At 46.1% G+C, this 12,519-nt stretch overlaps 1 protein-coding gene across 7 annotated transcripts in view; it reads right to left on the bottom strand.

The window, feature by feature from the left end:
• The window catches only part of pde10a (phosphodiesterase 10A), an 89,965-nt gene that overhangs the window by 23,324 nt on the left and 54,122 nt on the right, over positions 1–12,519 (bottom strand). For 4 of the 7 annotated variants that reach the window (XR_011989489.1, XM_023822520.2, XM_023822515.2 and 1 more), the window contains exons 3-7: positions 6,161–6,189; positions 3,656–3,779; positions 2,130–2,179; positions 1,332–1,472; positions 146–301 (exon numbers count right to left, since the gene is read on the bottom strand). Coding sequence is in view for 6 of the 7 variants with exons in the window: in XM_023822520.2 (XP_023678288.1) it covers positions 146–301; positions 1,332–1,472; positions 2,130–2,179; positions 3,656–3,779; positions 6,161–6,189 (500 nt within the window). In the remaining variant the exon portion in view is untranslated. Of the gene's footprint in view, positions 1–145; positions 302–1,331; positions 1,473–1,707; positions 2,083–2,129; positions 2,180–3,655; positions 3,780–6,160; positions 6,190–12,519 lie in introns of those variants that run through there. The other 3 variants (XM_023822516.2, XM_023822519.2, XM_072709676.1) reach the window with 2 other exon arrangements.

The following is a 12,519-nucleotide window of genomic DNA, read 5'->3' as shown; positions in this document are numbered from 1 at the left end:
CTTAACAGCAGCATCAACCAGCACCCCTGCATCCATGACATTTTCCCCACCGCATGTGCTCCAACCTCTAAGGGGGACACCTGCTCCCCCCACCTACTCCATGACTTGGAGAGCTTCACTTCTCCATCCGCCCCGGACGGCTCACCTCCTGGTGGCTGAGGTTGAACGGCTCCTTCCCCCAATGACGGTGCAGCTCCAAGATGGCGATCAGGTCCCCGATGGCAGTGAGGATGGGTAAACAAAGGACAGAGTGCACGCGGATCCCTGAGCCCTGCCCGGTGCCGTGGGGGAACCGCTCATCCTGCCAGGGGCGCCAAAAGAAGCACCAGAGGGTGAGTGGTGATGACCCATGTGAAAATTACGTTATACTCACCGCGACAACTTTTAGATGTGCACTATTATAGACTTGCAAAATTGAGAAATAATTCATTGTTCAAATCCACTTAAAGCATTAACAGAATGTGTTACATATTATTTATATTTATTGAAAAGGAGCAGGTAACCACCAAGCATGGTAACTTGTACTTGGTTTGCTCCTGTAAGTCATTTTGGGAAACAGCATTTGTTAGATACCATGAATGTGAACCATCGTGGTGAGTAAGCAAGTCCCCTTCGTTCGGCAGGAAGTGACATTTCCATCATTGTAAGCAAAACACATCAACCCAAACAAGCTAATTATAGACCGGAAGGCCATCAGCCAATGAAATATCAAGGATACGTATGAGGGAACACAAGGCACATCTCCACCCTGGTCTACTGGAAAAGATGGCATAGAAAAGGAAACTGAAGAGTCAGGATGGAGCTGAGCCTTTCGTTTTCCTAAAGCCCATCTTCTCATTTTCTAAAAGCGCCACTATTTTCAGTTCATGCAGAAAGCTACAGTGTCGCTTTATAGTCCTGACTTTGTAAACTCAATGGGAAATAGGCATAAGTTAGGGATGGTAAGATATGCAAGACTTTGCACGTGACGGTGTGATTTTATATGAGAAGCTGTGACAGGCTCTGTCATCAGTTAGACGTCTTATCAGTACTGTGGTGACTGAACCAGACATATACCTGGGGTGTTTGTTGGTAAATGTTTGTCATATTTTAAGGCCCCCCCCCCCCGTTTCCTCTCCACAATGGTCACTGTCAGTTACCCCAACTCATGCTACATCCTACATGCTTCCTTCAGTTCCCACCGCTGCTCTGCAGGTGGCAGACATTACAGTGAAACCTTGTGATGTCACATGGCCATCTCCTTATCCAAACAAATATGGCACAGCGAAAACCTAAACCTGCCCCCCCACCACTTTTAGCAGTGTAACCCCCCTCCCTCCTTCCAGTCTCACCCCCAGGATATCCTCCACCAGCAGCGTTTTGCGTGTTTTGGCAACGTGAGCGGCGATGGTGGTCCCGAACGCGATTGGGCCCGAGGGGGTGAGTCCCGGAAGACCCTCCTTCGCTCCAGTCGGGGTGAACAGACACAAACTCTGAGAGAAACAGAGAGAGAGTTATCACACTCGTATGCGTTACGCTGTAGCTCTCGCACATATACTCTTCATATTACTTCAGATGTTTTCCTTTATTACAGCGGGAAAAAAAGTTGAAAATAAGCTTGTGTGTGCTTAACAAAAAAAAGGAAAAATAAATACCCCCCCCCCCCCCCCCCCCAAGCATAACTTCCACTATTTGTCTAACAATCAAACTCCTGGCAGTAATATTTACTTTAAAATGCAGTTTTTTTGGACAGTAGTTACAAGTGAGGTTTATGATTTCCTCCCAGACTTTGTGGTACCAGCCTTCCATGAAGAAACCTTCAAGAAAACAAACAAGGCATGCGAGTGTAATCCGGAAGGACCACGGAGGAGAGTGACCTGGATCTGCTTATTTAACATGGCTTCGGTCTTAATCAGCGATGTCACGAAATCAGAGGCTCCTATATGCTGGAGACTGACTACTCCAGTCAGTCTGATACCGTCTGAAGTTCAACAGAAACATTTGTGTTACAGATGGTGGCGTTTTAGTCACGGGCCACAGAGCATAACTTCCGCTGCAATCTTTGGGAGATTCACGAATCACTCTGGTCACTCACAGATTGGGGGGGGGGGGGGGTGGGTACTGGGGTGTCAGCGGCTGGTAACACTCACATTGTTGCATTCTCCCAGAAAGTAAAGTGCAAAACTATCAGCTTTTGTGGCTGTGAAAAGAAGACAGAACAAAGTTAGATAGAAAACCACTGGAAAATTGAGGGTTTTTTTTGGTAATGTCACAGGTGGCCAAATCATTACAGCATGTGCTTTACATCTGGCTGACCTAAACATCAGTAGCACAAATCAGGGAGGTAAGTCCCTGAGGACGACGACTCTGCCAACTCAGAAGGCCGGCATCAAGCTAAACTGACGCATTTCTCTTCGTAGTTTGACAAGTCACTCCACATATTTCCCCACTATTTGACATCATCAATTACAGAAATGTACCCATGCTCAAGGCACAGTTTTAAATTTCCTGTCTCTGTATAAAGACGATCGATTGTCAGATAAATCAACATCCCCAGGGCAGCAAAACAGTGTTACGGAACAGGGCGAAGAAATATGATTTAATTGCAGCAACATAACACTAAACACTCATTTTTTCAAGAAGGGCAAACGACGACATCACACTAAATGTAACATTTGCACAAATACTGGTCACATTTGGCATCATGTGACAAAGGCTCACAGCCAAAGCATTTTCCATACTTTGCAAAGCTGGATAATCATAGAGAAGTATTTTGCCTCAGGAGACAAAGCAGAGTCAAGTTTCACCTGCCGATGCTCTGATAAATTACACGTCCCAAACAGTATTCCACGCTGGAGATGTTTCCAGGGGAAATTCTGTTCAATGCTTTCCTTGACGTTCTTTGCACTGTAACTGTTTTTGGTTGTCTATTATTTATTGTTATGGTCTATTAATGTGTGTTTACTGTCTAAATGTGCGTATTCAGCTATTATAAACTTGCAGTTTCCCTTGGATGTACCTGTCCGGTGTAGGCACGCGGAGAGTCATGGAATAGCATGGAAAACCCAGCTTCCTTCTCTATAGTCTTCAGCTGATTTACGCTCTAACAGCAGCACAGGAGGTGTGTAAATGTTTTAGTATTTTACCTGAGCGTGTTGAGAAAGTTTACCTGTAAGTTATGCTACAGACATATTAATCAATTTCAGAAATAGACAGAACATTCTGAAAATGGAATTATGGCTGAAAAAGTTAGCATGGCGGAGCTAGGATGGGTGAAGCGGATTCATTCCGGCGTTAATTAGGAACCATTTTTAATTGCGTGTTACTGATTCAACGGCTGCCTGAAATGATGAGTTAGCCTTAAATTAAGACCACTTGCTATAAATGCTTTTTATTTATGCAGTAATTAGAGAAAAACACCCCCCCTACCCAAAAAGCCCCCAGAAACACTTGCAGCACATTGAATTCTAAGGGCTATGTAAACACGCTGCTGTTTCTTCAACTCGTATTAAACGAAGACACTCCTTTTGAGCAGGTGAGGAACATGTCTACAGTATATTTCCTCACAGATGAAAAAAAACTACTGGAATCTCTGGATCGTGATTCCAGTTTTCCAGCTTTTCCTGCTGGGGAGATATGGCTGCATCAGGAGAGGGGGGGGCACAGGGGGGCCTACCAGTCTTGATGATGTTGCACAGCTCATAGAGAAGCAGCTTGTTGTCTCCCCCCGTGTCTAGACGCTGCTCCATATAGCTGTTGAGCTCGTACACCACGCCCTGCATGTTCGTGTCCTGGTACTGCTGGACGCACGAGAGAGAAGGAGAGAGAAAGAGAGACAGCATGCAACTCGCAAGCCTGGACAGACACACACACACCCGGCCTCATATTGGGGCCACTCACACAGGTCAGTTTGCATACAGAAGCTTCACACCCGATGACAGGCAGAGTTAATGCTCTTACAGCAGGGAGAGTTAGCCATGTTCTGCTTCAGGACCTGCGGTGAAGCACTGCTTTGCTGAAAACCCCTCACAGACTGACCATTTTCCAAAAAAAAAGTTTTTTGTGGTGAGCTAGGGGTTGCCCATCATATGCTCGCCACATCTATCCCCCCCCCCCTCCCCCCACCACCACCCTTACCCACTGTCAGCACTCTGATTCTCATCAGATCTGTTTTAATATGGCTGTTCATGTCTTCACCCCCCCTAAGGGGTCAGCATGGGACAGCGTCAAAGAGACACTTTGGGAAGCTACCGCCGCCCCAGGGGACCTGCTCCCCCCACATCCTGTTTTTCAGACGTATCGATGACGCACTGAGGTAATAACGCACCCCCGCTTTTATCCCTAGGCCCCTCTCTCTTCCTCCCTCATGTAAACCCGGGCTCTCTCATGGAAACAAGCTACCACTTCCACTAAATTTCCTCAAGAGGGAGTGTGCACGGCCCACCCACCCCCCTAAGCGGGGCACCACGCAGGATTTATATGGGCACCAGAACGTGTCCGAAACCCCCAACTGGTCGGGGGCGACTACAAATTGCTTCCTTAAAAAGGACAGGAGGACACCGAGTGTGACACCGAAGAACATGTGAGAAACATCTTTCAGAAGGTAGGACTCCACGGTAAGCGATATAGACCCCAAAAGCCCTGGCAGGGCAATAAACTGGTGATCAACACCAAGACCAGCAGTGGTGTGATCAATATCACATAACCACCAACAAAAATAAACTTCAAAACATAGAAAATAGAACCTTAGGTCACAGATTTCTGAAGAAGAAAAAAAAAAAAGTACCATGCACCATGAAGGCCAAAAGGGGAGATGGTTACAATCTCAGCCACTCACAGAAAAGCTTGGCCAAACCTAGACCTTCCACTCGCCTGCGTAAATGTTGCCAAACACACGTATAAAACACTGCATCCGGCCTGATGAAGTGGATAAAACCTGTGAGCAAACAGGTATCTGCAATCGAAAGAGATGGCAGTGGAAATTATTCCCTGGGGGGGAAAAAGTAAAAGTAACAGATGGATCCAAAACATTGGGGGGGGGCTTCTTTTGCCAAGGGCCACTGCCAGTGCTAGTAGGGGTTTCCGCTGTCGTCGTGTCGGCCGTTGGAAGCCGACCGTTTCCCTTGTACATCACCTGGCCTACGGTGGATATTTCCTGACTGTTTCCTGACTGAGGGCTGCAGGCAGGCCAAGCTCAGAGGGCCCTGACCTGACGGCGGAATTCGGGGCCTAACACGACCATGTAGCATGTAGCTAAAGATTCCCACTACTAATGGGGACTTTGTTATACGACTCTGGACAGTGTTCAACAAAGCAGGATTTCGTGCTTAGCTGGATGACTTTTCGTATTTAAGGTAGTCTGGGCTAAATGTAAGTGAATGAACTTAAAGTCCATTTAGGCCAAGCTACCTTAAATCCCACAAGTTATCCAGCTAAGCAAGAAATCCTGCTTCGTGGGAAACCCCCTGGATGTCCGCAATTGCCAAAAAGCTCCAAGCGTCTAAGTAACTGCAACAAATCCCACCTAATCACAACCACAGAAGCACATACGCACGCATTTTATTTAAAAAAATTTTTTTACCAGTAGCAAAGTTGTTGGGGCAGGAGGGACGCTAAGCGCTAGCCTTGCACAACCATAATGACCAACATACAGTGACTCCTTTGTGTACCGAAAGCGAAGTTAAAACAATAGCTATGCGTTTCTTTTTTAAATGCCATCTGAAATGCAGGCTTGAAGGCTGAACTTTAAGCCAAATCATAAATCATAAGTCATCTTGCTTGTTTTCACCGCTTCACAATCAGATATCAACACAGGGTCACTTGACTAACTGACTAAACTTGACAACTTATTTGCAAGCTCAAGATGAAAACATACAAGTCTTGGAAAAGAATATACGCCTTTTATATAGTGAACAGGGATGCACAAACTTTTTGAAGTATCAAGGAGCCCCCAGACAAACCCTTAGGTAAGATTTCAGTTCAGCAACAACTTACTGGTATCTTATTGGTTACTTGAGACATTTTCAACAGGCCGATTTCTCCTTATTCTATAATTATCTCCGTAACAGAAATCAAATAGGGAGTGAAGCAGCGCAGATTAATGCACTGAGCGGTGGAGCGGCTGATCGCCATCCTCTCTCTTCTCAGACACACGGCACACGGACGGGATGGCCACACTTACCCTGCTGACTTCTTTAGTGCCTGGGTCATCTGTGGGCAAACAGAAATAAAGGTTACACTCTTAAGTAATGGAGAGAAAGAGCACCCCCTGCAGGTGGGGGTGTCTCATATACAAAATGCAACAAGGGTTTCACGGGGAAAAAAGAAACTAAAAATGATGATATCCGGATAGCAGTTTCTGAGCGCTAGAAAGTCTCAGATTTCAAAGCAGCAGAGACATAAGATGAAATTTCTACAAATATTAAACAAGGCAAATCGACTATTGCACTGACATTTAAAAGGAAAGAGAAAAAAAAACGTCATGCAAAAAAAAAAACTCCTTATGGACATATATGGGAGGTAAATAGACTAATATAAAGAGAAAAATGGCAGTACCTGCTTATCCGTAAAAATTTAAAATCCATAGTGCATACTTTAAATTCCTACTTACTCCACAAGCCTATGAAAATGACGGATTTTAAATAATGGTAGGTCCAGTACAATCACTTTGTTTGAGCAGCTTGTGGTAACCTTTTCAGATTAGGTTTGACCAAGGATCGGCCTCCTGGCATGCAGTTTCGTCTACGAAATACAGACTGTGATTTTACCACATGAAATGGGCTTCAGCCCTGGATGCCCGTGCTGCCTTTGAAGATGCGTATACAAATAGAGAACCAGACCCACCCAGCGCCGGTCAGGGAACCGACAGGACGGTGTTTGTGCGATGGCTTTAGCATGTTTGTGGCTGGAATGTCTGAATGATCATCTGGTTTTCTCATTAAAAGAACACAGTAAAAAGAATGACAGTTTTAGACTGTATTAGTCAGCTGGACGGTGCTTTAACACTGTGGAGTGTGGACACAATTTAGTCCACTGTCTAAAGGTGGTGAGCGTGGTTTACACAAACAGAAATGACTCACTTAACTTCAGTGAGTTCTATACTTGTGGAAGAGACGGGCATGGATCGATCAGACAGATCGATTGATCAGACAGACAGACAGGCAGATAGCGGTCGTCTATATCTATCTGCTGCTTACTGTACATCACGATCACCGTCAAGTGGATGAAAGTGGACAGCAGTCATTTTGCAACAGACAGGCCGCATCCACGCCCCAAAACCAATGACACAATGTTACACCATTCAGAGACACAGTGAAACATACAATTTGCCGAGCAGAACAGCTAAAGTACTAACACGTTTCCTTTCTTAAAGCCTTAAAAAGGAAAAGAGGAGGGTGCCTGAGCCTTTTGTTTGTTGCTTAATACATCTTTTCAGGGAGCGTGGTTCTGTTCTAAACTTGTCCTCGGAGCTATTTTAGCACGAACCCCAAGCGTCCGGCACACACAGGATGACGTCAATGAAGAGGCAACACGGAATCTGCTGGAGTCCAGATGTAGGCCTTTTGCGGAGCATGACGGCCAGGCACGTGGGCTCACACGCACACACACGCACAAACCGCGCGCCTGTGTGTGTGTGTGTGTGGGATCAGACACTTCACCACTATTGTACAAGGTCTACCCACAGGACATCTCTTCAGCGTTTCGGTGAGCAAATAGAGAAGGAAAAAAGGGGGAAGAAGAAAGAAAAGTGACATCCCAAATTTTGCGAGTGGTATCTGAAGGCCTTGGAGGTCCCCACCCCAGGAGGGAGAGCAGGCGGACGTGGCCGCAGAGAGCCGACGTGCACGAGGTGCTGGGCTTCCTTCTGGAGAGACGCTATTGCTACATTACAGGAACTGTGCGTTACAGCATGTAGAGCTGGGGTTCGATCTCTGAGCGGGGGTCACTCGGACCCCATTTAAGCTGCATTTCAACACCAGGCTTCAGGGTTGGGGGGGGTACAGTTTACAATGGAGAAATACAAAGTATGTCAGTCATTCCTAATAATAAATAATAATAATAATAATAATAATAATATCATCCTCTTGTATAAGTCCCAAAGCATGGAACGACTTTGAAATACTGAATAAATCTACAATTCTCCAGTCTCAAACTCACACAGTTACTGTAACATTGTTACTGTATACCTGAATAAACCGCTTCATCTGCAGTGTCACAGACAAAAATCTGTGCATAAAGGAAAAACCAGCACTGTTCAATTAGTGGCCGGTGCCTGCAATAGAAATTTTTTTTTAAAAAAACACACACAAGACATTTATAAAAGAGGCAGCCTGCTCGTGTGCGACAGCTGCGTTTTATAGCTGTGAACGGGCACAGAAATGTCAGGCCTGAAGTGTTTTTGTCATTTTGACTGAAACTGCTCCCCACATTTTGTGTCCTGAAATGTCCTGTTAACGGGTTTTTCACTGTATGATTATCGAGAGATATGAGCAGCCTCACGTAAACCATGTTCGATCAAACATACTTAAAAAAATACATATTTACTCCCTTGAAAAAGGAACATGTATATGAAGACTGGGTTGGGAGGGGGGGGGGGGGGTCACTAGATGTCCCCTCCGAGGATTACAACTTCAGCATACTAAGAAAACGTAGGTGCCCACACTGCTTTGATGATGCACAGAGTCGAAGCTCATCTCTCTGTAGGGCTTCTCTTGGTAAATAGGTCTGTGAGGAAAAGCCAAAAAGCAAAAAAAGACCCCCCCACATGCTCAGAACTGGGTGGTGTACGCTGGCTGCGGAGAGTCTAACTGTATGCTCACCACCCACGATGTGATTGGGAAGAGTAGCCTACTGGACCTAAAGCTTAGCGGCAACTTGCTATTGGACTATTGTATAGCCATGGACTGCCCAGAACAAATACCGGTGTTGAACATAGGGAGGCTCATAAGTTCACAGGGCACCAGAGCACCTAAGCCAGAGGTTAACGATCAACATTCTGGTTGTGTTTTCTGACTTGAGGCAGTGAGTGCTGGATACTCCAGTGAAGAGAGGAGAAGAGCTATCCAACCATCTCCACCTGGTGGTGAGTTGGATCCAGCACATGGGTAGGGGGGCTGATGACCCAGCATGACCCACATGGGCAGCAGCGGTTTAATGGAAACGTCTGGCTGAAGGGATCCTCAAAGAGCTGCAGCCCAAGGGCAGTCTAAGGCTGTCATGGAGGCATCCCCAGGACCTGCTGGTGGACACCAGCACTGAGGAAAGCCTGGCTGCACTTTGTATCCACTTGTTTGTAATATTTACGACAACAAACAAATTTTTTTTTGCATAGCGCATTATCACAACATTACATCGTCTCAAAGCGCTTTACAGCATCCCCACCCAAAGCCCCCAGTGAGTAAGGAAAAACTCCCGAGAAGGAAGAAACCTTGCGGGACCAGACTCAAAGGGGGAGCCCATCCTCCAGGGGCCGGCAGGGAGAGTCAAACTGGAGAGATGGCTAAGTGCCCCCTACCCATACACTACCAACCTATTAAGCTATGAATTAGCAGCAGGTACTGCGTGACAGGACAGGCACTCAAAGGTCATGTGATCCCTTTAGGACCCTCCCCCTTCCTACAAGCGATAGGAGCCCCCTGACATTCCCAAACATCCTGACCATATGATGGGGCATCCTGCTCACTACAGGCCCCCCAGGTACTCCCGTACTTCACGGGCTGCGGGATCCCGCTGAACAGACACACCATTGTCCCCCAGTGGCAGCTGTTCAGGCCGCACCCGCTAAACAGAGTCAGATGACTCCCGTTGCCCCCAACATCAGAGCCACAGAGCCGCTCCGAAAGCCCACGCCCCCCCCCCAGCCCTCCTCTTTACTCCAAAACAGTCATCCAAAATGTCAAAATGTCATCCAAGAACAGGAGCAAACCAAGATGGCCGCCGCGGACAATCCCAGCGAGGCTGAGTCCACGCCAGTTAGACAGCACAACATGTTGTGCAACTGTTCTAACTCACCACTGCTGTTTGTGCATTTCTTTACATCAGTGTGCAGATCATCCTTTGGGATTCATAGGCACATAGTTAACCAGAGTTTTACTAAAAATTAACCACCACTGGATTGCAGTCTTCATCTGTATGGTTTCTCATTGTCTTAGTGATAGCTGGTGATGAGGTACTTATTCCACATGTAGAGCTGAATGACCTTCAGGAGACTTGGGGGCTGTTTTGCTTGGCCCAGCCAGGTCTACATGACCATCCCTGCTGTCCGCCCCCCCCCCCAACCACGCTTCCACACCTGGTCCCCCCCTGTGAGGCACAGGCAGCCTTTGTGCAATGACCCCCCACCCCCCTCCATTCAATTGACCCATGACTGACACCAACAGGACTTTAGGTACGCCAATGAAGAGCAGCCCCATTAGAGTGGGTCTTCAGCGAGATGGGGGCCTCCGCTACCCATAAGACACGCCCATTGTTCCACGGGGGCCTTTCTGCAGCGGCCAACCCCATAACTGGACTTGACCAAACGGCTGATTGAACCGTTACTGTAACTCAGCCTGACGGCTCTGAAATCTCCACGGACAGTTCTGGGAAAGCTGCCCCCGCCTGGCTAAAAGGAGACGTTTGTTCTGAGATCTGTTTACATGTTACCCCTGAATTAATAATGGTGTTAATTAACCAAACAGCATACTTGATGAATTAATCACTTAATTGTGCAGGCCTCGAGGATGACTAAATAATCTCCGTAGAATACCACTTTTGTGCAGGTTTGAGCTGAGGTGGACGAATGAACGTTCATTTTCTTTTAGCAGCACAAACACAAATGTCTGTCTAAAATGACCTGTAACCTGTGTCATTAATCAATTAGAAACCAAGACTATCAATCAGTCGTGTGGAATAGAGACTCGTTGGAAGAAGGGTCACAGGAAGTCATGGTTTAGCATATCCACGTTGGGACCCAACCCAAGTTCTCTCCCCGCAAGAAACACACAACTAGAAGCATTTCTTGTTTAAATTTTTTTTTTAAAAAACCTCATTGCTATAAAATTGATTTAATGTTGTTTATAGATCTCAGAATGTATTTTGTACTTTTGCAATATTCCTCGTGTCAGCTATTTAGAATGTGTCGAGTTCATCGTTCCAGTTAGATGAGGGGGAGCGAAAATCCAAGGCAGAGTGACCCAGCATGTCTGCACCTTAGAGAGTGATGGTCTCGTTCTTCAGCTACTCCTTTATGACCACGGTGATGAGTGTTGGGGAGATGGGGGACAGAGAGAGCAGTTTACACTGTTTTGTAGATGTCACTTCATCACAAAGCATCCAGGGATGAAGACAGGGTGACGCAGGAAGTGACACAGGCAGCTGGGTGAGGGTCCTCAAAGCAGGGATATGTCCACACTCATGCCCGTCCAAATTTCACAAGAACGCCAGTCATTAGCTTCCTCATTTCTTGCACACAGCCATGCATGTAATCATATTGAAAACATTTCAATTTATATATAAAAAAAAACCTGGGGATGAAAAATCTACCTTTGGAGCTGAAAGCAGCGATGAGGCGAGGTGGGCCTGGTTTCCGTCAAACCAGCCCCAGCGTAAGCTCCGAAAAGTTTATTTCCGAGAGGAATGAAGTGAATAAAAACAGGATCCCTTTAACATACAAGTAAATCCTGATAAAGCACATGTCCCCAAAACAGCCCGAGTGCCAATAAGTTCCTCTTTTTTTAACGCATCTCTGGTTTTTAAAAAGCTGAGCTTGGCATTTTTCAAATGCATAGAGCTCCAGGCCGAGACACTGAGATCCCATTTTAAACTGTCAAAGACACACTAGGTCACGAGCAAGATAAAGTACTCTCTGTTCCTTCCTGGGCTTCAAAAGTTCCGGTATCTTCTAAAGAGCTTTGGGGGGGGGGCTCTCCATCTCCGTGTTTATTATTCATGATCAGTCAAGTTGAGGATGACCACTCGGCCCAAAATCCGGCAGTTAAATAAAGTCTGGCCTCTTCGCCAATTTGGACCTCGGCCCGTGTACCTGCTAACTTATCACAAGAACGTTTCTGGGTCTTTCTGCTAGTAATGTTAAGTGGATGACACCAGAGATTGTTCATTTGAGTCTAAGGAACACATTCTACACTTGCAGAAGGCACTAGCACAGCTGTAAAAATTAAACGGTTCAAGAGAGAAGAGTCGACGACACAGACAGACGTAAACGTAACGATTATCAGTGACACGTGTAGCTAATTTATCGAGCTCCCAAAGGCCATAAGCTCAGTCAAGGAGATGAAGGCAGCTGAACCAAGGATAAGGTACGGCCTTCACAACAGGATACTGACAGCTTCAGAAGACAGAACAAAACAAGTCAAATAAATTAAATCCATGGAAAAACTCTACTGGAAAAAGTTTCAGGGCTGCAACACTTTGCAGTTAAAGGGGCATATTCTTATATATTTACAGTACCAACAACATAAATCCTCATTTACGCATAAATTTACGTCCAATCATTCATGCATTTTTCTGTCCTACTTATTCCACCGTATGTCCCGGTAACAT

The sequence above is a fragment of the Paramormyrops kingsleyae genome, chromosome 3 (genome assembly GCF_048594095.1).
Source record: "Paramormyrops kingsleyae isolate MSU_618 chromosome 3, PKINGS_0.4, whole genome shotgun sequence".
NCBI lineage: Eukaryota > Metazoa > Chordata > Actinopteri > Osteoglossiformes > Mormyridae > Paramormyrops > Paramormyrops kingsleyae.
Note: the sequence above shows the minus strand (reverse complement) of the source record. Positions and strands in the feature narration are given on the sequence as shown.